Raw genomic sequence first — 25,966 nt, 5'->3', positions numbered from 1 at the left:
GGAACCTCCATCTTAAACACAACTTTTTGTATTTCTTATATATAGCCATTCTCTGGTTTTAAATTCCATATAGAGGCATTCCTCATTTTATTGTGCTTTGCTTTACTGTGCTTCACAGATTTTTTTTACAAATTGAAGGTTTGTGGCAACCTTGCATCCAACAAATCTATCGGTGCCATTTTTCCAATAGCATGTGCTCACTTCAGGTCTCTCTGTCAGACTTTGGTAAGTCTCACAACATTTCAAACTTTTCATTATCATTATATCTGTTATGGTGATCTGTGATCAGTGATCTCTGATGCTACTATTGTAATTGTTTGGGGGCACCACAAACTGTGCCCATATCAGACTGTGAACTAAATAAATGCTGTATGTGTTCTGATTCTACCAACTGGCGATTCCCCCATCTCTCTCCCTCTTCTCCAGCCTCCCTATTCCCTGAGACACAATAATGTTGAAATTTGGCCAATCAATAACCTTATAATGTCCTGTAAGTGTTCAAGTCAAAGGAAGAATCACACATCTCGCACTTTAAAGCAAAGATCAAGCTTAATGACGAAGGCATTTCAAAAGCAGAGACAGGTTGAAAGCTTAGACTCTTGAACCAAAGAGTTAGTCAAGTTGTGAATGCAAAGGAAAAGTTCTTGAAGAAAATTCAAACTGCTACTCCAGTGAACAAACCAATGATAAGAAAATGAAACAGCCTTATTGCTGACATGGAGAAAAGTTTTAGTGGTCCAGATAGAAGATCAAACCAGACACAACATTCCCTTAAGCCAAAGCCTAATACTAATAGCAAGGCCCTAACTTTCTTCAATGCTATAAATGATGGGAGAGGTGATGAAGCTGAAGAAGAAAAGCTGGAAGCTAGCAGAGGTTTGGTTCATAAGGTTTAAGGAAAGAAGCCATTGGGCCGGCCCGGTGGCACACTGCTACAGTGCGCTGCTTGGGAGCGCAGTGGCGCTCCCGTCGAGGGTTCGGATCCCCCATACAGACCGGCCGCTCACTGACTGAGCAAGGTGCGGGCGCAACACCGAGGGTTGCGATCCCGTTGCCGGTCGCGGTCTGGTACGGGCACGACACTGAGGGTTGCGATCCATTGCCGGTCACGAAAAAAGACAAAAAGGAAAAAAAAAAAAAGAAAAGGAAAGAAGCCATCTCCATAACATAAAAATGCAAGGTGAAGTAGCAAATGTTGCTGTGGAAGCTGCAGCAAGTTATCCGGAAGAGCTAACTAAGATAACTGATGAAGGTAGATACACTAAGCAACAGATTTTGAATGTAGACAAAACAGTATTCTATTGAAAGAAGATGCCACCTAGGACTTTCATAGCTAGAGAGGAGAAATCAATGCCTGGCTTCAAAGCTTCATAGGACAGTCTGACTCTCTTGTTAAAGGACTAATGTAGCTGGTGACTTCAAGTTGAAGCCAATGCTCATTTACCATTCTGAAAATCACAGGGCCCTTAAAAATTATGCTAATTCTACTCTTCCTGGGCTATATAAATGCAACAACAAAGCCTGGATGACAACACATCTATTTATAGCATGATTTACTGAGTATTTTAAGCCCACTGCTCCAAAAAAAAGATGTCTTTCAAAACTTTACTACTCATTGACAATGCACCTACTCACCCAAAAGCTCTAATGGAGATGTACAAGGACATTAATGTTGTTTTCATGCCTGCTAACACAACATCCATTCTGTAGCCCGTAGATCAAGGAGTAATTTTGACTTTCAAGTCTTATTAGTTAAGAAATACATTTCATAAGGCTATAGCTGCCCTAGTGATTCCTCTCATAGATCTGGGGAAAGTAAATCAAAAAGGCTTCTGGAAAGAATTCACCATTCTAGATGCCACTAAGAACATTCATGATTCATGGGAGGAAGTCAAAATATCAATGTTAACAGGAGTATGGAAGTAGATTCCAACCCTCAAAAATGACTAAAATAAGTGACCAGTCTAATTGCAATAGTAGATGACTCTATTTTATCCTATAACTAAGAATAAGAACATAGCAATTTCCAAAATCAAGATGACAAATGGAAGGAACAAAGTTAATATGTAAAAGCTAAGAGAAACAGTAATATTACCTAGGAATTCTAAGTTGTCTCTAACCAATATAAAATATGAACATAAAATTAAATATTCTGGAAATAAATCAAGATGACAAATGGAAGGAACAAAGTTAATATGTAAAAGCTAAGAGAAACAGTAATACCTAGGAATTCTAAGTTGTCTCTAACCAATATAAAATATGAACATAAAATTAAATATTCTGGAAATACGTTTTACCTGTCAGTCTGTAGTTTCCACGTTCTAGTATGCTGAGCAGCATCTCCATGGTGTTGCTGATGCAAATGTTGAGGATGCCTCCTTTGCTGCTGTTCTTGCTGAACTTCTACCCAGCATGGAGGAACAGTAGCTGAAAACCGTGGGGTCAAAGTCTCAAAGCGGGTTAGCTCCACTAGAGATGTCAAGATTTCAAGGGTGAATGGCTGGTCCACCAATAAATCAACTCCTTAACAGTAGTGAATGCAGTATTTGAAATAGGTTGAAAGAAGAAAAAGAAGAAATTTGAATTCACATTTTTTGTTTATTCAATTGCAACACTTCTCAAACATCCCGTAAGTGAAATTCAGGTATCTATACACAACTAAAGTAACTAGCACTGACTGAATAAATAGCACAGAAGAAAAATTCACCTTGAACATTTCAAATTATAGAGATTACTTGCTATTAGAGAAACCCAAACCCAATCTGTCTTACTGAGCTTTAACTAGCCCTATGTTAATAAGGGCACAAAAATAGTGGTACTAAAATGCAAGGCAATTTAAAGAGCTCAATAATTAACTGTTAGAGCTCGTTATTTATAAAATAAAATGCTAAAAGTACATAACACATGCCCTTTCATAATCAATAAAAAATTTTAAAAACAGTCAAAAACTATATGATGGCAAATAAATACTTACAAACTAAAAAATTAAGCAGTATTTTTAAAGTAACAAATGTAAGTAAAGGCAGTGAAGAATATTCTGTACACATACCAGTATTACAACAGTAACCATCTGCTTCAGACAGATCAGTTTTCTTTTACAAATACATTTATTCACCTCTGTGAAATATCTAACGTTAGACATAATGATTAACAAAAATATGTTTAAACAAAGACTAAAATAAAATCTGGTAGGTTTAGAATATTTTCACAAAGAAAAACAACAATAAAATGTTTTATATAGAACCTAAATTCTATAAAACTATTATAAGTTTACTTGAAACTACATCTTTTTCTCAAGGTTTAGACTCATATCTGATTAAAACAGTGTTAAATACTGTTTGTAAACTTTAACAGCATGATGTCAATGTCCTTTCTTTACATTATTTCTTTATAATCTAATAAATCTTTTCTCTACTAAAAAGTACTTTTATGTACTTTATATGAGAATTCTTCTCCATTCTACAAATAACCTACAAAATATGAAAAGTACATTAGCTTTTTATACCAAAGTACATTAGCTTGTATAGTTAACCAAGATAATCAAGTATTGATTAATTACAGAAAGGCCATTTCTGTATTTCAACTGGGGAATGAGTTTGCCTACAAAGAGTCATCTGCAAATAATCTGACTGTCATGATGGAGACTGGAATCTAGTGGATAGAAGCCAGAGATGCTGCTAATAATCCTCCCACAACAAAAAATAATCTGGTCCAAAATGTCAATAGTGCTGAAGTTGAGAAACCTTGACATAGATAACCACATATTACACTAGTAATCCTTAAGAAACAATCACTAAACTTAACAAGGAAGTTTGCTTTTGGTACAAGGAAGAATGATCAAATGTCCAAATATAATTATCCATGAAGATCTAATACCAACTTTAGGAATTTCTATTTGGAATATGTTTGAGTTTAAAACACTTTTCATTAAAGATTCACTAAGCTTCTTTTAAATGCTTTTAGATTTACTAAATTTCAGAGCATAAAATGTAGTAAGCGCTAAGAGTAAAACATAAGAGCACTATGGAAACACAAAAAGACTAACTTTAGGTATAAAGGGTGAGGGTGAGAGAGCTTTGTGCAACATGTAAAGAGCATGAAACTGAATTATATACTTAAGAAATCATGAAAAGTTTATAGTAACTGGATACTGAGAGTCAAACTAAAGTTATTTCATGAATGTCCAGAAAGTAAATAATGATTTTAAGGCAGGAAGTAACAAACTATCATTAATTCTTACTTCTTTTGGGCTGACCCGTGGCTCACTCAGGAGAGTGTGGTGCTGACGACACCAAGGCCCCGGGTTCGGATCCCATATAGGGATGGATGGTTAGCTCACTTGGGAGAGCATGGTGCTGACAACACCAAGTCAAGGGTTAAGATCCCCTTACCGGTCATCTTTAAAAAAAAAAAAAAAATTCTTACTTCGTTTGAAAAATGGCTCTGGAGGATAGTATACAACATGGGTGGAGGAAAAAGGCAAAAACAGCAAACAAATACAAACAAACCTATCTGGGGCAATGTGAATGTGAATATACTACCTCAGTAAGAGTACATTTTTTGGTTTTCAATTACAATACTAACATTAAAAATATTAACCATTCTACTAATTTTACACTTACTTAATGAATTCTCCTCTCTTTCATTTTTTTCCCTCCCTAACTAAACTAAAAGCTCCTTAATGGCAGAAATGTTTTTACTTCTTAGGTGATTTCACCAATATTGATTAACCTAGCACAGGTTCAGAATCAGCTTGAGAATCATTTCTTATTTTTTTTTGTCTTTTTTCGTGTCCGGCAACGGGATCGCAACCCTTGGTGTCGCGCCCGCACCTCGCTCAGCCAGTGAGCGGGAACCGGTCTGTATGTGGGATCCGAACCCTCCACAGGAGTGCCGCCGCGCTCCCAAGCGGCGCACTGTAGCAGTGCGCCACCGGGCCGGCCCGAATCATTTCTTATTTTAATGTTTATAATATTTTCCAACTACTAGAAAAATATTGATGAATAATATACAATAACAACCCTTGTAAAAGAATGTGAACAAGGAAATGAATTCTCCGAACAAAACAATCAAGAGTTGATTATAAAAAGTGAAATAATGTTTAAGATTACATAAGAAAGTCTCAGAAAACTTAATAGTGCAAGAATTTGCATCTCTAAAAAAATCACTTAAAAATTTCACATCATACCTGAAATGCCTGGACTTGAAGGATTTGATAAAGGTTTGGAACCTTCAGAAGATGGTTCTATTCCTTTAGAAAGAGACCCATCCACTAATATATCAGCTTCATCAATGTCATCACAGGTTCCTCCAATTTGGAGAAAATGAAGCTCACCACCTATAATGTAGTAAAATCCCATCAACATAGATAACATGAAAAATGGGTAAACACTCAATTATTCAAATGCAATACTAGTTAGTTAAGAAACTTTATTTTAATAACACTTGACAGGCAGATAAGGAAAGCAAAAGTGATATATCTCCAAGAATTTAGAAATGTAATTTCTAAGAAAAACTGAAAGCCATTTTAATGAAGAAAATGACAAATACATAAACGTATGTGAAAATAAGTATTTATCCACTATTTATGAGCAAGACACTATTTCAATTGCTTTAAATATTTTGTTTATTGTTCACCAAAAACCCTTGCAGTAGAAACTATTACTGTGGACATTTCACAGATAAGGAAACTGATGCACTGATAACTGGGATCAACAGCCCAATCTCCTAATTCTAGCAATAACAAAACGAAACAAATACAAGGGTACTTAAAAAGTTCGTGGAAAAATAGAATTAAAAAGATAATATGAATCTTTCTGTGAACTTTTGGAAGACCCTTTGTATTATTAATTTTTGAAGCACTCAAAATGAAATGAAAGCAATTCTTCAAATTTCCAGTTCTCCTATCTCTGTCACAGAAAAAAACTGACAGCAAACTTCACAAATATTTAAAACCAAAAAAATCAATAGATAATAGTATATTCTAACAAGAGTATTTGAAGAGTCACTTCCAGCATGAAAGAATGAGGATGATAAATCCTCTTCCTGAAAAGCAACTATAAAGCTGGACAAAACTGTCATTCAACCAGGCTGAAGCATGCCATAAAAAGCAGCAGATATGCTGCTACTTCCAGAGGAAGTTCACTTGATTTTCAGTTTAATGTGATTTCAAGTGAGGAACAAAGAGGTCTGCTACCTGTGGTCATGATCCTGTCCAGGGCAAAGCACTAGAAATACTAGGGATTTAACACAGAATTATAAGTGAGAGAAGCACATGGGGTCTGGTAAACTCTCCACATAACCCACATTGATCACAGGCTGTGCACCTGTGCAGTAAAGACCAGAGACAGAACAAGCCATCAACACATTCCCAGCCAACTAAGCTTCCATGTCTATGTAGAAGAGACCTGAGAGGCAAAACAGAAAATAAAACCCTAGGCACACTTGTTTAATGGGCACAGAGTTTCTGTTTAGGATGATGAAAAGGTTCTGGAAATAGATAGTGGTGGTTATACAACATTGTGAATGTACTTAATGCCATGACATGTGCACTGTAAAATGGTTAAAATCGTAAACGTTGTTATGTGTATTTTGCCACGATTTAAAGAAAGAAAAAGAATTATACCCCATGACTCAGCAATTCTACTCCTAAGAATACCCCAGGGAGCCTCTTACAGGTATGTGCATCAGGGAACTTACACAAGATTAACAGCAGCAGAACTCAACAGCAAAAAAACCGGAAACAACCCAGATGTCCACTAACAGGAAAACAAATACATTGTAAGTGGGTTTTTTGCACAAAGAAGTACTATGCAAAAGTGAAAATTAAATGATCTATAGAACATACAGCAAAACGGGTGTAAAGCTAGAGCTAGGTCTCACAGACCCCTTAAGCCCTGTTGTCCAGACTGGATCACAAAACCTTCACACGCAGGTCTACGAGCTAGGTAATAGGAAAAGGTCCTTGGAACCATGGGTGAAGAAATAATAGACTTTATGCAGAGCTAGGAACAGCCGACCTAATATGGCTTCCCGGAGCGTCCCCTAGAAGCTTCTTGCATCAGGGTTGTTAGTCCTTTATACCTAAGATCACAGTCCAAAACACCACCCTCCAGCAGTAGCTACAGCCCAGAGCAGAGGCAGTTGGAAGGGAAAGGCCAAGTCTCAACATGCCGGCCAGTCCCGCCCACACCAGATACTGGGCAAGATCCTGAACATCTGAGGGGCCCTGACCACTTTTTTATATTTTCCCAACAACGTGTAATCTTAAAAATATGAAAGGGTAAAAACCAAGTCCCCTCAAACTACTTAAAGTTTGATACCATTTTTATAAAGCAAAAAAACAAGCAAAACTCAACAATATATTATTGAAATACCCCCACATATGAAGTATAAAACCAGTTTTCTTTTTAAAAGGAAAAACATAAAAATTATTCTGAGAAACCAAGTCCCCTCAAACTACTTAAAGTTTGATACCATTTTTATAAAGCAAAAAAACAAGCGAAACTCAACAATATATTATTGAAATACCCCCACATATGAAGTATAAAACCAGTTTTCTTTTTAAAAGGAAAAACATAAAAATTATTCTGAGTAGTGGAGAGGCGGGGCAAGACAGTGGACTAGAGGTGGCCAGGGCTCATTCCTCTCACAAAAAGGGACCAGAACAACTAATGGATAGCTAAATATCAATGGGAGTGTCTGTGGGAAAACAGTGCAGGAGTGCAGTAGGAGACTGGTGAGAGCCCTGTGGACCATGAAAGCCCAGGATGCCAGCAAAGAGACGAGAGAGAGGCAAACGGCCTCAGCCATCACGTCTCCACCACCAGGATCCGTACAGGAGAGCCTTTTCCCTTGCAAGAGGAAAAGTTAAGCAGAGGGCCTCCATCTTCACCACAGAGGCCTGCAGTTCCAACTGCAAGAGGATTCTATAACCCCTGCAAGCCTGAAGCCAAGCTTGGAGAACTGCCTAGAATACACGCACTGCATCACTCTAGAGCAGGAGCACATATGGTGCACTCCCCAACCCCACCCTCCTAATCCAAGCTGATGAAATACAGCATCGCCTTGAAACCAGAGCCACTGCAGGAGCATGCCCTGCCCTAGGAGCCAGAAGCCAATGCACTTCCCCAGCCTTAAGGCTCTGCAGTCATCCCAGCTCACTCACAGGAGAGGCTTCAAGGCCCTGGCCACTGGTGGGATGAGGCCTGGACCCAGGGGCAAGTGTGACCCCAGCTCTGCAAGTCTGGGAAGACAAACCCAGGCCTGCTGAACTGACAAACCACCAAGTCCCAGGCCAGGGGTCAGACAGGCAGACATTCCCCGACCCCCACCACTACCAGCCAGTGGACCAAGTTCTGTTTGCCCAAGCTTCAAACCCAGAAAAACAGCTCATGGATACCTACCTTAATGAACACACCCCCCAGACCAGTGGAAGTAAAGCGAATCCATACCCTTTCAGAAGAGTAGCCATGAGATCTTGCCCTTAACAGTCTCATGTAGTAGCCTCGCACTCTGCCCAAGAAGTGGTTGGCAGGGCCCCCTCTCTGCAGCACCATACTAGCAGCCTTGTTCACTGCCCAAGAAATGCTTGCTGGGCCCTGTCTCTGCAACCTCACCTAGCAGCCTCACGCAATGCTGGAGAAGTGGCTGGTTGCCCACCCTCCTCACCCCAATAAGCCCTGTCTAGTGGCCTCCCCTACTGCCTGAGAAGCAGTTGACTGGCCCCTCTCTCTGCAGCCTCACCTAGCAGCCTTGCCCATGGCCCAAGACAGGGCTGGCATGGCCTCTTCTCTGCAGCTCCACCTAGTGGCCTCTATTCTACTCAATCAAAACCCAAAGACGGGGCCGGCCTGGTGGCGCACTGCTACAGTGCACCACTTGGGAAGTGTGGCGGCGCTCCCGCCGAGGGTTCGGATCCCACATACAGACTGGCCGCTCACTGGCTGAGCGAGGTGTGGGAGCAACACTGAGGGTTGCGATCCGTTGCCGGTCATGAAAAAAGACAAAAAGGAGGAAAAAAAAAAAAAAAACCCAAAGACATTTGCAGGTCAAAGTCCTTTCCCACACAAGCCTTCTACAATATGAACAGGTGACTGTTCCAACAGATGCAATGCATGGAAACAAGAAACATAAAAAACAAGGAAAAATGACTCCATCAAAGAAAGAAAATAATGCTCCCAAAGAATCAGAAATTGCTGACTAGCCAGAGGAGGAATTCAAATATTATTAAGGAAACTCACTGAGATACAGGAGAACACAAACAATTCAATGAAATCGGAAAAACAATTCATGATTTGAATGAGAAATTTACCAGATAGATATCATTTAAAAAAATCAAACCGAAATCTCTGAATTGAAGAATACATTGAATGAAATAAAAAACACAACCAAGAGTCTCAACAGACTAGATCACACAGAAGAATTTCTGATCTTGAAGCCAACTGTTTTTGACATGACCCAGGAAGGCCAAAAAAAAAAAAAAAAAAGAGTTTTAAGAAAATGAACAAAGCTTACAAGATTTATATACTATCAAACAAATATTCAAATTATGGGAATTGCCCAAAGAGAAGAAAACAAAAAAGATAATGAAAATAAATTTAATGAGATAATAGCTGAAAACTTCCCTTGTCTTGGGAAAAATACAAACATCCAAATCCAGGAAGCTCAAAGGTCCCCAAGAAAGTGCTCTCCAAAACACATTGTACTCAAACTGTCAAAACATAAAGACAGAGAATCCTAAAAACAGCAAGAGAAAAGCATCAAGTCACTTATTAAGGAATACTGTTAGACTAACTGCAGATTTCTCAATAGAAATGCTACAAGACAGGGGAGAATGGGATGATATATTCAAAGTACTGAAAGAAAAAAACTGCCAGCCAAGAATATTATACCCAGCAAAGCTATCCTTCAGGAATGAAAAATAAAATCTTTGTCAGAGAAACAAAAATTAAGGGAATTCTTCACCACCAGTCTGCCCTTACAAGAAATGCTCAGGGAAGTCCTACAACTGGAAGAGAAGGAACAATAACTATCACAAAAACACCTGAAAACACAAAACTTACTGGTAGAATAGATATAAAATTAGAAAGAGAAAGGAATCAAACCTCATCAATACAGAAAACCACCAAACCACAGGATAAACAATAAAAGAGAAAGAAAGGAACAAAGGATACACGAAACAATCAGGAAACAACCAACAAAATGAGAGGAGACCTCACATATCCAGAATATATAAAGAACTCAAAAACTCAGTATTTTTTAAAAATCTGATTATAAAATGGACAAATGAGGTAAACAGACATTTCTCAAAAGCAGACATACAAATGGCCACCAGGTATATGAAAAAATGCTCAACATCACTAATCATCAGAGAAATGCAAATCAAAACCACAATGAGATATCATCTCACCCCAGTTAGAATGGTTATTATCAAAAAGAAACAAAACAAATGCTGGCAAGGATGCAGAAGAAGGGGAACTCTTATACATTGTTGGTGGGAATGTAAATTAGTACAGCCATTATGGAAAACAGCATGGAGAGCTCTCAAAAAACTACAGATAAAACTACCACATGATCCAGCAATCCCAATACTGGGTTTATCCAAAGGAAAGGAAATCAACATGACAAAGTGAACACCCATGTTTATCATAGCTCTATTCATAATAGCCATGATTTGGAACCAACCTAAATGTCCATCAGCAGATAAAAGCATTTTTAAAATGTGGTATACATACACAACGGAACACTACTCAGCCTTGATAAGGAATGAAATTCTGCCATTCACAGCAACACGGATGAGACTGGAGAAAATTACGTTAAATGAAATAAGCCACACACAGAAAGTGAAATACCACATATTTCCACTCATATGAAGAAGCTAAAAAATTGATCTCATGGAAGTAGAGAGTAGAACAGTAGTTACTAGAGACTAGAAAGAGGAGAGTGGAGGGGGGATGGGGAGAGGGTGGTCAATGGATACAAAAATGTACAGAGATAGAAAGAATAAGATCTAGTGTTCTATAGCAATACAGGGAGACTGCAGCCAACAACAAATTACTATATAACGTCAAGTAGCTAGTCAAGAGGATGTTGAATGTTCCCAACATAAAGAGGTGACAAATGAGATGATGGATGTGCTAAACACCATGACATGATCATTGCACACAATGATACCCAGTAACACAATGTGAAACAAAAAATTTTTCTGAGTAATAGTCATTTCTGGGAGAAGACCAGAGTTTAGAAGAGGGGAGGAGGAACACATTGGTAGATGCAAGATATCTGTACTGTTCTAGTTCTTGGTTTGATAGCAGGCCTGGATGTTTGTAATAAATTATCCTTTACCAATGTTATATGTTTTTTAAAAAATCAACAGAGGGATTAAAATATTATACACTAAAAATATTTATTCAACACAAGAGAAAGCAGTGAAGAAATAACAAAGGAATGCAAGAAAAAATATGAAACAAATATTAAAATAATCAAAATGGCTGATATAAATGCAACCATAACAATTACATTAAATGTGGATTGATTCAAATTCAAAAGGCAGAAATTATCCAACTGTATTATAAAGCAAGACCTAACTGTCCAACATAAAGAGGTGACAAATGAGATGCTGTCTGTAAGAGACCCATCTTGGATTCAAAATCGCAACCTGAAATTGAATCACAAATTGAAAGTAGAAAAGATATGTGAGACAAACTGTAACCATAAGAGAGCCGGCATGACTTTTATTAATATGATACAAAATAGAGACAAAGGGGAATATTTCATAATGACAAAAGTGTCAATAAATCAGGAAGATAAAACAATTATTAAAAAGCCTCCGTGGGCCGGCCCGGTGGCGCACTGGAGAGTGCGCCGCTTCGGAGCACGGCGGCGCTCCCGCCGAGGGTTCAGATCCCATGTGGAGACCGGTTCCCGCTCACTGGCTGAGCGTGGTGCAGGCGCAACACCGAGGGTTGCGATCCTGTTGCTGGTCCCCGGTACGGGCGCGACACCGAGGGTTGCGATCCCGTTACCGGTCAGTAAAAAAGACAAAAAGGAAAAAAAAAAAAAGCCTCCCTAACGAAAGTACCTCAAAATAACTGATGTAAAAACTAACTGAATTAAAAGGAAAAGTAAACAATTCAACAAAAAATAGTTGGAAATTTCAATACTCCCTCTCAAAAATGATAAAACAACTGCATATAAAAATCAGGAAGACTTCAGTAACTCTTCAACAACATACATTTATACCAGTGAAATTTATAGAACACTCTACTCAATGAGTACACAATATACAGTCAAGTGTACATAGAACACTCTTCAGAACAGACCATATGCTGGGCCATGAAGAGTCTCAATAAATTTCATTTATTTATTTTTTTGGTGGCTGGCCGGTATGAGGATCCAAACCCTTGATGTTAGAGTTACAACACTGCACTCTAACCAACTAAGCTAACCAGAGAGCCCTCAATAAAATTTAAAACACTGACATCATACAAATTATGTTCTCTGACCACAATGGTATTACATTAGAGATTCAGAACAGAAAGAAATCTCAAGAAACCTCAAATATTTGGAGGCTAAACAAAACACTTCTAAATGACTCATGGGTCAAACAAGAAATCACAAGGGAAATTAGAGAACATTTTGAGCTAAATGAAAAGAAAAACACAAGATATCAAAATTTAGGGTATACAGGTAAAGCAGTGCTTCCAAGGAAATTTATAGCTTTAAAATGCCTGTATTGGGCCGAGCCTGTGGCGCACTCGGGAGCGCAGCAGCGCTCCCACCGTGGGTTCGGATCCTATATAGGGATGACCGGTTCATTCACAGTGCTCACTGGCTGAGCGCAGTGCGGCCAGTCTCAAAAAAGACAAAAAGGGCCGGCCCGTGGCTCACTCGGGAGAGTGCGGTGCTGATAACACCAAGGCCCCGGGTTCGGATCCCATATAGGGATGGCCGGTTCGCTCACTGGCTGAGCGTGGTGCTGACAACACCAAGTCAAGGGTTAAGATCCCCTTACCGGTCATCTTTGAAAAAAAAAAAAGGACAAAAAAATAAAATAAAATAAAATAATAAAATAAAATAAAATGCCTGTATCACAGGGGGATGTGCTGACAACACCAAGTCAAGGGTTAAGATCCCCTTACCGGTCATCTTTGAAAAAAAAAAAGGACAAAAAAATAAAATAAAATAAAATAATAAAATAAAATAAAATGCCTGTATCACAGGGGGATAGAAGGAAAAGTGGTAGACTGATGGGTACAAAACTATACTATCTACTCTAAATGAATCACTGTGCAGGATACACATGTGTATACACAGGTATTGAAACAACACACTATACTCAACAAATATGTACAAGTAAAATGTTAAAATATTTTGAATTTAAAAAATGCCTGTATCAGAGAAGGTCTTAAATCAATAACCCCAAAGCAAGCATAAGGAAGGAAATAATGCACGTTAGGGTGGAAATCAGTGAAATGGAAAAAAGAGAAGAAAAAAAAAGTTATTTAAGTCACAAGCTGTTGTTTCCAAAAAAACTCAATAAAATGTTTTATCTTTAGCCTAATTGCTCAGGAAAAACAGAGAAGACACAAATTACCAGTATCACAAATAAGAACAGTGACATCAGTAAAGAGTCTACAGATACTAAAAGGACTGTAGGGAATATTATGAAACTCGTTATGCTAAAAGTTGGTAATGTAAATGAAACTGACAAAAAAAAACCTACCAGAGCTTACTAAAAAGAATCAGATAACCTCAATAATTCTCTATAAAATGAACAATTTGTAGTCAAAAATCTTCCCACCAAAAAAAAATCTCTAGGCCCAAAGTGTTTCATTGGTGAATTCTACCAAACATTTAAGAAATAAAATCAATTGTACACAAACTTTACCACAAAACTGAAGAGAGAATACTTTCCAACTCATTCTATCGGGCACACATTACTTCGATATCATAACCAGACAAATATTACAAGAAACAAAAACAAAAAAGATTACAAGGACCATATAATATCCCTCATGAACACAGATGGAAAAATAATGAACAAAATTTTAGCAAATTGAATCCAATGTTATATAAGAGATAATGCATTATAACCAAGTGGGTTTTATCCGGGGAATGCAAAGTTGGTTAAACATCCAAATATCAATGTAATTCACCATATTAAACTAAAAAGAAAAACCACACGATCATCCCAATAGACACAAACAAGTATTTTACAAAAAACAATATTCCTATTGGAAACTCTCAGAGAACGAAGAATAGAAAGCTAAAGAAATGTTTTCCTCCTAAGATCAATAGCAAAACAAGGATGTGATCATATATATCAATAATCCCAGATAATGGGATTATTAAGGCCTTTCAAAACAATTATAACTCAACTTCTCCTTATAATAATCAGTACAAGTATATAGGCTTCACATGTTGTTGGGGTCACATTCACATACAGTACTGTTACATTTCATAACATATTCCCTTTAACTGCGAGCTTTTAACAAATTTATTTTTTAGGCATCAACATGTTAGGTACCGTAACTGCTTCCTTATCCTTATATTCCACTGATATACCTTAGTCCTGTCTTCTCATTTAAGTTTTTCATATTCTATTTTCCCTTCTATTTTAAATACATATGTGCACCAAGCAGTACACCAATTTATCTTTCATTTTAAACTCTAGACATTTTATAAAGAAATTCATGAACGGTTTTCCTTTATTTCTTTTTTTAATGAGAATTTGTAAAATCTCATATATGTATATGTATGTTTATGTATATTCTATTTCTAAATTTTAATCAAATATAGCTTTATCAAACTACTTTTAGTATATTATTAATCCTATTTAAATTAACTTAAAACATTTATTAATTGTAGATTTTTATGAAAAGACAATGATTCTCCGAGAGAAAAAGAGTTTTATGCTATTTGAATATACTCAGAAGACAGTGTCACATTCATTTAATTCACAGTCTGAGATACTTTTTAAAAATCACACAGGTACTTATGGATTGTTATACATACATTTTAAGACATCAACTGTTCTCTAATCTCATCTTTTCAAATGCAGCTTGATCAGTCAATCCTTGAAGAATGGGGGTAATTTTCAAAGTGATTAACTTCTCGGGCTTTTTCTTGTCTTTCAATTGATCTGGATAAATTCCCTATCAAAGGAGATCACTTCCTAGAATGTTTTACTGATCAAACTCGAAGACTATATCAGTCCATTTTAAATACCATTATTAGTATTTAAATATGTAATACTTAAATATTTAAGGCTTTAATGCTATTTCTCCTCTGAGTAACCTAAAGCATATCTCATCAAATAATTTAAATTATTAAACCCTTACTGTATTTCTGGAAAATACTAGCTTCTTATAACAATGTGCCCTAGGGCCATGTCACTCAAGTTCCAAACCCAGCTCCATTTTGGATAACCTGTGGCAAATTAAATGGTTTTTTTGTTTGTTTGTTTGTTTTTTGGAAGCTGGCCAGTACAGGGATCAAACCCTGGACCTTGGTGGTATCAGCACCATGCCCTAAGCAACTGAGCTAACTGTCCAGCCCTGCTTCTACTTTTTAAATCTTTCAGATTAAAAGACTGCAAAGAATTCAATGTATGATTTTTCAGCTTTTGTTACCTTCTGGCAGTAGAAAGTAGTTTAAAGCATTCTGGTGATAGACTGCCCAGGTTTAAACACTGGCTCTGTGACTTAGGCAAGTTACTTTACCTTTCTTTCCTCAGTTTCCTTATCTGAAGTTTGCAGATAAGGAAAGAATATTGCAGACAATAAGAGTAGAAACCTCATAAAGTTGGTGTGATAGCTAAAAGAATTAACAGAGGTAAAGTTCTTACAATAAAAAACTGGCACACAGGTGACCAATAAATTCAAATTATCTTTGATACTACATAGTGTTTTACTGGTTGTTCTAAACTTTTCATCCGTAATTCAAAGTTTTATTAAGCTAGAGTTCTTTTATATTGCTAGTTTTTAAATTAGTCTAGTTGGATTCTGATGTATTTGAAGATTTTTTTTTTTTTTTTTGCTTGTTATTTCACTAGATATAATTCAAAGGTACAGTACAGCAATCTGAACCACTACATTAACCATCTTCCTCTTTGGCTAAACTCTTGAAATCTATTTAAAGAGAGGAAGAAAAAATCAGGTTAATTCCTACCAGAACCACAGATGAGGAATATGTGTAACTCTTCTCAAATCCCAATTCCTCTGCCAATCCTTAGTTATAATCACCTAGGCTTCGAATATCTCCGGGCCCTAAATTCCTACTAAACTATCAATAGGATTATTCATTTTGCCCAATATTGTCAGTAATCCTTTATAAAAAATTGCTCTATCACCCCAACTTAAAATGTATATATATTTTTTAAAAGTAGAAAAAATTTTGCATAGTACGTATTATTCTATACAGGGCCTCAGATGTTACAAAACTGATTTACGAAAGCCAAAGGTTAGAAGTAAATCAGACAAAAAAGTTTTATTTGGCAAAATTAATAATTATTTGCTAAGTATTTCTATTTCAGAAGGAAATAAAAACCAGTATCTGTGCCAGAAAGTTTACATACATTATTTCAATTAATTCTAACAAGGCTACAAAGTAGGCCTTCTTATCCTAGTTTGCAAATAAAGAAACAAAACATTTACTGAGTTTAAAGTAACTTGCCTAAGGTCACATTTTTTTTTTTTTTAAAGATGACTGGTAAGGGGATCTTAACAGTTGGCTTGGTGTTGTCAACACCACGCTCAGCCAGTGAGCAAACTGGCCATTCCTATATAGAACCCGAACCCATGGCCTTGGTGTTATTAGCACCGCACTCTCCCGAGTGAGCCACAGGCCGGCCCCCAAGGTCACAAATTTGAGCAGATGTAGTCAGGACTCACAGAAACAATAGTAGGTTACTTTCTTGAGGTTAAAACAGAGAAGATACTTTCTGAGAAAATTACTAACTTATTTACAGTTAGAATCCTTACCTAGAGCAGTAGAAAAAAGTTTCAGGAACAGTTAAAACAGTAGAAGAACTTACCACTTCATTACAAAAAAAGAATTCCTCTCCATCTACCTAGACCTAAAATTCATACTATGTACACACACAAATGCCATGTACATGGGTCTCGTAAGAGTTCTAGAAGAATCAAACAAACAGCTTACCTTTGGTGCATGCACACAGCCTGTCTGTGCCTGAGCAGTAAATGACAGAAACAAATGTGTCCTGTTCCTCGGTGCCCTCCTTTTTGGGAGGTTCCACTTTGGCCAAAATTTCAAAGTTTGAAAGATCTAATATTTTTACATATCCTCCCTGAGTGGTTATTACCAGGTGTCCAAGAGTAGAAATGTCAGACTTTTTTTCTCTCTCAATGCCATTCTTTGAGGTTAACTGCATTTCCTCAATAGGTTCCTCACAATCATCCTCTCGATTATCCAATATATCTGGTGGAAGCAAAATGAGCGAGGTAATTGTGTCCTGGGGATCTTTGATATGCTGGATTTTTATTGGTTCCTCTTCTAAAGTCACTATCCGAGTGGCATAATTCATTTTATAAAGTACTAAATATCCACCACTAATATTCCTCTGCTCAGGCTGAATTATCAAAGGAGTCTGTACATCTGCTGGTGATTCATGTTGGATTACATTAATATTTGCACCATTCACCGCAGCAAGATTTGATTCCAGCTCACCTTTCCGTCTATTACATAGTGCAGAGTTTAATTTATTTAAATTATTCAAGGCCTCTACTTGATTTATTGCACTCAAGGATTCAACGGGGCATGTCCGCAGTCCTATCAACAAATGAATTCCATCAGCACAAGGAGTTATTGAGTCTATACAAAGATTCTCCTCCTCTGCAAACTTTGGCAGCCTCAAGCACTGAACCAAAGTCCCAGGCTTGGGAAATACAGAGTTCCATTTCTCAGAATCTGGAGAAGTAAGGTTGGCTGCTGCATCTGCAAATTGCTGAATGTAAGTCACAGGAGGATCCTGCAACAACAACTGTTCCTGACTATCCAGCTCCATTTCAATAATCTGTGGAACAGTAAAACCATCATCATGCAAAGTTTTATTCATAATATTGTTCATCTGTGAAAAGATTTTTCCTGCTTTCTCATCAGATTCCTTGATGCTATAAAGAAGCAAGACAGGTAGAGTCCTCCTCACCAAAGGAGAATTTAGTTCTGAATTAGTGCAGGATTCATTGTCAGTTGACCCTTGTTCTGATATACTTTCACCCTGAGTTCTGCTTAAACCATCCAGTGACCTGTGAGAATTACTACTAATGGGTGAGGTAGCAGGAGATTTATATGTTAATAAACCTCCAGCTAATAAACATGGAAAGGGAATGTTGTGTTGTTCCTGGTGCTTTTCCTTTGTCTTTTCACTCTTAGAGTTTGTTAAGCAAGGATTTGCCCCAAGTTCTTCAAGATCCTTAACAGTATCTTCAAGCACATTTGCAACAATCTCCCACTGAAGTTTTTCTGGCTGTTGAAGAATGCTGAGCGCTGTTATATCAAGGCTTACTTCCATGGCTTCCTTCTGTGATGTATGCCCTTTCAAAAAAAAAAAACAAAAACAATAATTATTAAATGTGGTCTTGTAAATGCAAATCAAAATCTGTGGTTTAATGTTTTCATTAATTTTCTTACTCATCCAATCAGTGTGTTATGATTATACAAGTAGAAAAAGTATTTTTTAAAAAATTTAATCAAATTGGAGCCGAATCTACTCAGAAAAATCATAAAGGTATTCAAGGTAAAGGTATTCAAAAGTATTTTCAATTCAGAATACATTCTCCTGGTAATTTGAGAACAAAATCCCTTTTTTGAAAAATTTATGAGATTAAACAGTTAAAGAATGAAGATATTATTTATTCATCACTTTGAATTAGTATCAATATAACAGGATTTCTGCACTTCAATTCTAAACCAAAAAGACAATACTATTCATGCATCTGTCATTTATGCACTTTGCAGAATATCCATGAAAATTACTGTAATCTCAGTTTCCTTTCTTTTATCATTTAGGAGTCATAGCACATTTCTTCTCTCTCACATCGCCCATGCTGATGATTATCAGCGATTATCATGATAATCAGAGTACAGTCATAGTATACAATTTTTTTTTTCCTTTTTGTCTTTTTTCGTGACTGGCAACGGGATCGCAACCCTCGGTGTCGCGCCCGCACCGCGCTCAACCAGTGAGCAGACCGATCTCTATATGGGATCCGAACCCTTGGCGGGAGCGCCCCTGCGCTCCCAAGTGCCATACTCTACCGAGTGTGCCACCGGGCCGGCCCCATAGTATACAATTTAATTCTAACCTAAGCTTAGAAAAAATTAATAACTAGGAAGAAAAAGTTCCCAAACTTTGTCATTTTAAATTGAAACATAAGTGTCTTCTGTATTATCCGCTAATCTTTAGTTCAGTTAAAGTCATACTACTATATTACATTACCCTTTATTGGCCTTTTCTCTATTGTGTCCTCCTCAAGCTGTCACCTTACAAATAGTACAAAAGTCACTTCTTTTTGTTTTTTTTAATTTTTATTGAATCAAAATTGATTATACATATTTTTGGAGTTCAACATTGAGATATGTTGATCAATCAATATTACTAGCATAAATATTGTTACAAATCGTAATTATTCTTTATGCCCCTTGTCCAATTTCTTCCCATTCCCTTCTCCCTCCCCCCTCCCACCTCTAATTATGTTAGAATTCTTCTCTCCTTCTGAAAGAATAATGGTTACTATGTTGATTTGTCGCCTAGATGATTTGTCCAATGCTGAGAGGTGTGATCAGGTCCCCCAATATTATCGTAGAGCAATGCTTCTTCTGTCACTCTGGAATAGGCTTTACGGAGAGAGACATCCTCTTTTCTTTATCTCTGCTGGTGACTCTCATTGTGTCAATATACTCCAGTGGCTGGCAGACCATCTGTGTGGTGGTTGTGGCGTCTAGCTGCTTTTGCGGCAACCATGGTTAGTGTGGTGGCTGTCGTTGGCTACCCACATGGAGGTGATGTTTTTGGCATGCTCCTTGGCACTGGTGGTGTGCCTGGTTGTGCAGGGGGTCCAGTCCCTGGCTCCATACCTCGGGTCCCCAGGCGGACCCCTAGGCACTGGCGGTGTGTCTCAGCTGGAACTAATTTTTTGTCCTTTGCTTACTTCTAAAGTGGGGGAACTTCCTGTTGGGACCAATACTTGAGCTCTGTGGTTTAGCTAAATTGCTGCTTTGCTGCTGATTCCCTAGGAAAGGCTTTTTGTGCAACTCAGGTTATAATGGTTGACTTTATAGGTACTTCTGGATCTCCAGAGACTTGGTGCACCTGGGTTGTGTAGTAACTCTGATCCAGGCCTGAGTCTTTTCATCAAACTGCACCCCATGCAATTCTATATTCCTGACCAGTCTCCTCTAAGTGGTCCTACACTGATTGGGATGCAGATCAACTGTCCTTGCTGTGCCCCCATGTTCACCATGATGCCCCGTCTCCCCTACCACCTGTGCTGCAAACACTTCCCGTAGAACAGGCCATGCACCAGTCCCTTGAGATGACTCACCAGCCTCCGAGTGGCTCCATTTTTTCAGTTGTTCTGGCTCCTCCCTCCTATGTGGGTCCACAGGAACCCTATTAGTGGTCTTGCTGGCCTGGGGGCCACCAAGGCCCTTTTCTCTCCTGCCACCTCCAAGCAACTCCATCCAAAGGGCACAGCTGCACCTTCTGCCAGCTCCTGCTCCGTGTGCTCAGCAGTTCCAGCCTTAAAGCAGCCATGGCATAAAATGGTCAGAGCATTTTTTTCTTTCTCTCATAGTGGCTTCTCCCGCCTTCATGCACTCTGTAGGTCTCTCCTCCTCTTCCCCTGAGCTCTAGCAGCCCCAGCTTGGCTGTTGTTGCTTTTTTATATAGTTGTACATTGGTTGATTTGTGGGAGAGGACAACGCTGGGACGGTCTATTCCGCCATCTTGACCGGAAGCCCAAAAGTCATTTCTTGTCTCAACCCAACAAACATGTGATCTCTATCTACACAAAACCCTACAATAGTTGTCAAACGACTCCCAAGTCAGGTAAAATCTCTGACAGTGAACTGAAAATTCTTTCCACCAATCTGTTTTTTTCCCAATGGCACCAACTACTGTAAGTCTAGCAGCAACATTATTAGCAACAATAACATAATGCCTTTAGATGATTTGCGGAAATACAACAAAGATCAGAATTGCCCTTATAATTTAGATAGGAAGAACACAGAAGAGTAAACAAAATACATATAAAAGAACTCAAGGTGATTGCAGGAATGCCTGAAAGTTGTCCAAACAGAAGAATGAGTAACAGATTCATGGAACATAAAACACTTAAGGTGTACTGGAAGCTTTGTTTACATCATTTTTTCTAACTATTTGTTCATGATCTCTTCAACATGCTCACTGACAGCTTTACCTAGAATATCCCATAATATGCTGATGACCTCACTTCATATATCATTACTATTAATCTTCTAAAACTAAAACCTTTTCTAGCTAAAGTAGAAGAAAATTTTAGTTATAAACTCCATATAACTGTACTACTGGGGCTGTTCACTTACTTAAATACTCAATTGGCTATATTCACATGCAGCCTTTTTACTGCCATGCAATATTAATATATACTACTAGCCCAGATTGGAAACTGAAGGTTGACAGTAAGATATTTTTACAACAGGTAGCACACCACAATAAATCCTAAGGATGCTCAACTGTTGGAGTCAAACTTATTTAAATGAGTTTTTAAAAGTTATGGTAGGAAATTGCCAAGAAAATCAGTGTTAGTCAATGTATATATTAACACAAAATAAATAAATCATAAATTACATATATAAACACACATTTAAGATAATATTCAAAGCAAATGGCATGTGAGGCAAAACTATTCATTAAAAAGGAAAACATAACAAGTGACATTATTACTCTGCTTCTTCTCAACTATTTAATCAACATCTGGAAAACAGCACATTGATGACTGACAAATGCCACAGTAAGGAAACCTATCATCTCTACTTATCTCACAGTATCTAAAACTTATTAGGCCACAAAATAAGTTTTTATACAACACACCTACAAACATCCTGCAGTCTAATATTCTTCAAGCAATCACTTTGGGAAACCCTTCTTTATTCTGCTTACTTAGGTAGTGTCAACCCCATGGCTTCTGCCAGACAAACTTCCTGAGGTTAGCAATTAGGCTGTAATTCAATCTTCTGCCAAACATTTTTCTCACTCTTCACAAGAACCCCTGTGTCCTTAAAAATGATATGTAGTCCAAACACAAAACTTTTCTTTCTGTGATCATCTAGATACTTTCAAAAGTCATAACCTTCAAACGAAATACAGATGTCTCTTAGCTTGCACTATTCATTTTTCCAGCTGCTGGCAGGTAGAGGGATCGAACATTGGGCCCTGGTGTTACCAGCACCACGCTCTAACCAACAGCTAACCAGTCAGCCCTGCACTCACATTTTTGAAATCAGGAAATGTATTCTACAATTCTTTAGATGGTATCATTCACTTTGATGGGTGATTACCTAGAGTTGTAAATATAAATTTTGAAACGGCCCTCTAATTTTCTAATACTTCGGGACAAGAACATATCTCCCATTAATATCAAGAATACATATGGCTACTCCATATATGGTGACATAAACTCATCATAGTCTTTCAACATAACAAAATTAGTTTATAAGACATATTTTATTATAAATGAGTTTCTTATAAATCTTCAAATAAGGCAATTAAAAATTTTGATCTAAAAGTATATTTTCTCTTACCATAGCTACCTTTTAAAACTACATAAAGACAACATTCCTGGGCCGGCCCGGTGGCGCACTGCTACAGTGCGCCGCTTGGGAAGCGCGGTGGCGCTCCCGCCGAGGGTTTGGATCCCACATACAGACCGGCCGCTCACTGGCTGAGCAAGTTGCAGGAGCAACACCGAGGGTTGCGATCCCATTGCCGGTCACGAAAAAAGACAAAAAGGAAAAAAAAAAAAAAAACAACAACATTCCTAACCCTAAAGATGTATCATACTTAGTCAACAAAAACATATAGTAATTTTCTAGTTGCTGGAAAATGAAGTAAACAGTACTACAGTACCTAAAGGAAGTATGAAAAACCAAACAGGAATAGATAGAAAAGATAAAGGTAGAAAAGGGACAGGAAAATAGACCAAGTACAATAATTACAATTACAAAAATACATACTTTAGACCCAGAGAAAAGAACAAGCTATAGCATACAAAAAGGAAAGTTTAGAATTAGAATAAAAAAATTTACAAACAGAAAGCGGACCGTGGAAACATTTAGTGAAAACACTTTACAAAGCAAATACTGAAGCCCACAGAGTTTAAGTCACTTGACAAGACCAAAGAGTATCTTGTGGAGGAGTTCAAGCTCTCACCAGATTTCCAGATGACCAGTGACCAGCTGATTATTCTTTAAGAAAATGCAAGAGTGACCCTCTTCCGTTTTTGCAAAAGGACAACAAGTAGGAAAGAGCATTATCTTCATCAGCCTAAATTTTTAATATAATCAATTCTTTATTTTTCTAGAACTAATTACATATTTATACATTTCTCAGGGCATTTTCCTGCCTTTGTTGTTACTTTTTTTTTTTTTTTTTTCATTGTTAAGAACTGCTCCAAAAGACAGTTGAGTGTTAACTCAAAATCAGTCCAATCTTCTATTTCATGGTTTTCTAAAGGATTTCCTGATAAATTAGAATTCAGAGAACATTTACTACTCTAAAATAACTGTAACTTTTGTCAACTGTATCATATAAAACCATGTCTCTTCTAAAGAGATTTATTAAGTTATACTCATATATGTCCTTGTACATGACATTTGACATTAAAAAATATCCACAATAATGGTCACATTTTTAAAATACTGTCCTCTTCCCAGGCACTGCACTTCATGCTTTATATGTATTTATCTTATTTAATCCCTAAAACTCTAAATAACAGATGTTAATATCATCATTTTATACATTAGGAAGTGCAATCAGACTATAATAAGTAGCAGTTAGGATTTAAATTCTGACACAGTGAAGCTATTTTGGGATATACTATTAATGTTTTCTATAAAATATTAAAATATGAAGCATATTCCTTTGCCTTAATATTTTATCAGCAAGTACAGCAGCATTTACTTGATGCCTTAATATTTATGATGTTATACTTTAAAATTCATTGTCTATTCACCTATTTTCTTTTGAGAATAAATAGCTTTAATTTAAACATTACTTTTATTTAACAGAATACATTATACAAATAAAATAAACATAATTTGAATTCCCAAATATATGTGACAAAGTTTTAATATAACTATCACTTTCATTTGACTCAAATAGGTACCATTCAGATTTTAATTGTGGAACACTATGTACATACTACTAATTCAGGATCTCTGATATATAATATTTCAGTTTTCTTTGTACATAAGTGAAAATTTAGAGTATGCATTAACTAAGAAATTTAGAATTAAGTGGTATTTTGCTTTACCTAGAACTGCATAAAACCACAGATTTAAAAAAATTAATTACCTAACATTTTTTACATACCTGTCACAGAATCTGATCTGGAATGCTCTTCACTGTCTGAATCCTCCAGTAAATCATCACTTAAATCAAAAGACAAAGTAGAAGCAATTTGAATTTCAAAAAAAGTATACATCCCACAAGAAAGCAAAAGAAAAGAGTACAGTGTTAAAACCAGTGCTACACATCTCAAACATAAGCAACATACAAAACTATTAAAACTAGCTTAAACGAGATATAAATAGTAGTTTGAGATCATAACTGACTAACAATGCTGATTATGAATCATTTTAAATTATTAAATAAATGTCTATCTGAAATAGGGTATGGGATTTTTAACATCTGTTGACTTAAAAAACTGTTACATGACTAAAGACCATTTGGGCAAATAAAAGGTACAAGAGAACAGCAATTAGTCAAATCCAGCACAAGCTTGAAGTAGTAACATTTTAAGAACTTTTCTATCACTGAATTCAGGACAGTTACCCTAAAACCAAACAGAATACTTGTATATCCACACATATGTATTTGTGCTCACACAGCAGATGTATTTCATTTTTGTCCTGTGTGTTGTTTGTTTTGGAGAGGCTGTTAATAACTCCTTGACATACAGGAAAACTATTCCAACTCAGAAGATAGGGGTCAAGACAATAGCCTCTCTTTTGCTCCTTACTTAGGTAGCCAAAAAATTGTCAGCCTCCCACTTTGCATCTACTTTTATCCTCACTCTCTCTCCTGCGAGCAGACAAGAAAAAAATGTAATTACAGACCATTCTAACACAATATTCAGCTGTTTGAACTCTATTAATCAGCAGGTCTATAGTAGTTTCTAAAATTCTGATAAACTCATTATAAAAATTAAAAGATGCACTTTGCAGAAAGGAAAGGTGATTCTCCTTTTTGAAATAATATACTACACTTATGCGTGAAATGCACAGACATTTATAATTTTATTTTACATATAAGTTGGTAATCTCCATGAAAAATGCTTAACTACACTACGCTCCAGGGCAATGTTTGAAATTTTGAGGGGAAAAACTCACTTAATTGTTTTTGACAAAGTTTCCGTATTTTTAATTTTTTTGAGTGATAATAACTGTTCATAAACGAAGCCTGGGTCTCAAGCCCACCTTCACTGTACCTTTGCCACACCGCACTGTATGTGTACTGGCTAGAAGGAGGGTGAGGGATTTTAACAGTCTGAGAATGAGTGTGTGAATGAGGCAGTATCCACATTCTCAACTTCAAATCATTGCAGTTTCTTTTTCTCACAAAACAAGGGGTTAGATGTTACATTTCGTAAAACTAACCAAAGTTCTGTCCACTGATGTAGCACAAGAGATGTGTTTAAAAAGGGGGGGGGGGGGGGGGACCCTTTTTGGGTTTTTTTTTTTT

At 37.0% G+C, this 25,966-nt stretch overlaps 1 protein-coding gene across 2 annotated transcripts in view; it reads right to left on the bottom strand.

Moving 5' to 3' along the window:
* The window catches only part of BIRC6 (baculoviral IAP repeat containing 6), a 252,572-nt gene that overhangs the window by 176,133 nt on the left and 50,473 nt on the right, over window positions 1-25,966 (bottom strand). For both annotated transcript variants that reach the window (XM_008569149.1, XM_008569150.1), the window contains exons 9-12: window positions 24,596-24,654; window positions 17,164-18,558; window positions 5,189-5,338; window positions 2,298-2,523 (exon numbers count right to left, since the gene is read on the bottom strand). In XM_008569149.1, coding sequence (XP_008567371.1) covers window positions 2,298-2,523; window positions 5,189-5,338; window positions 17,164-18,558; window positions 24,596-24,654 — 1,830 coding nt within the window. The remainder of the gene's footprint in view (window positions 1-2,297; window positions 2,524-5,188; window positions 5,339-17,163; window positions 18,559-24,595; window positions 24,655-25,966) is intronic.

Source organism: Galeopterus variegatus, unplaced genomic scaffold (assembly GCF_000696425.1).
Source record: "Galeopterus variegatus unplaced genomic scaffold, G_variegatus-3.0.2 Scaffold468, whole genome shotgun sequence".
NCBI classification, from domain to species: Eukaryota; Metazoa; Chordata; class Mammalia; order Dermoptera; family Cynocephalidae; genus Galeopterus; species Galeopterus variegatus.
Note: the sequence above shows the minus strand (reverse complement) of the source record. Positions and strands in the feature narration are given on the sequence as shown.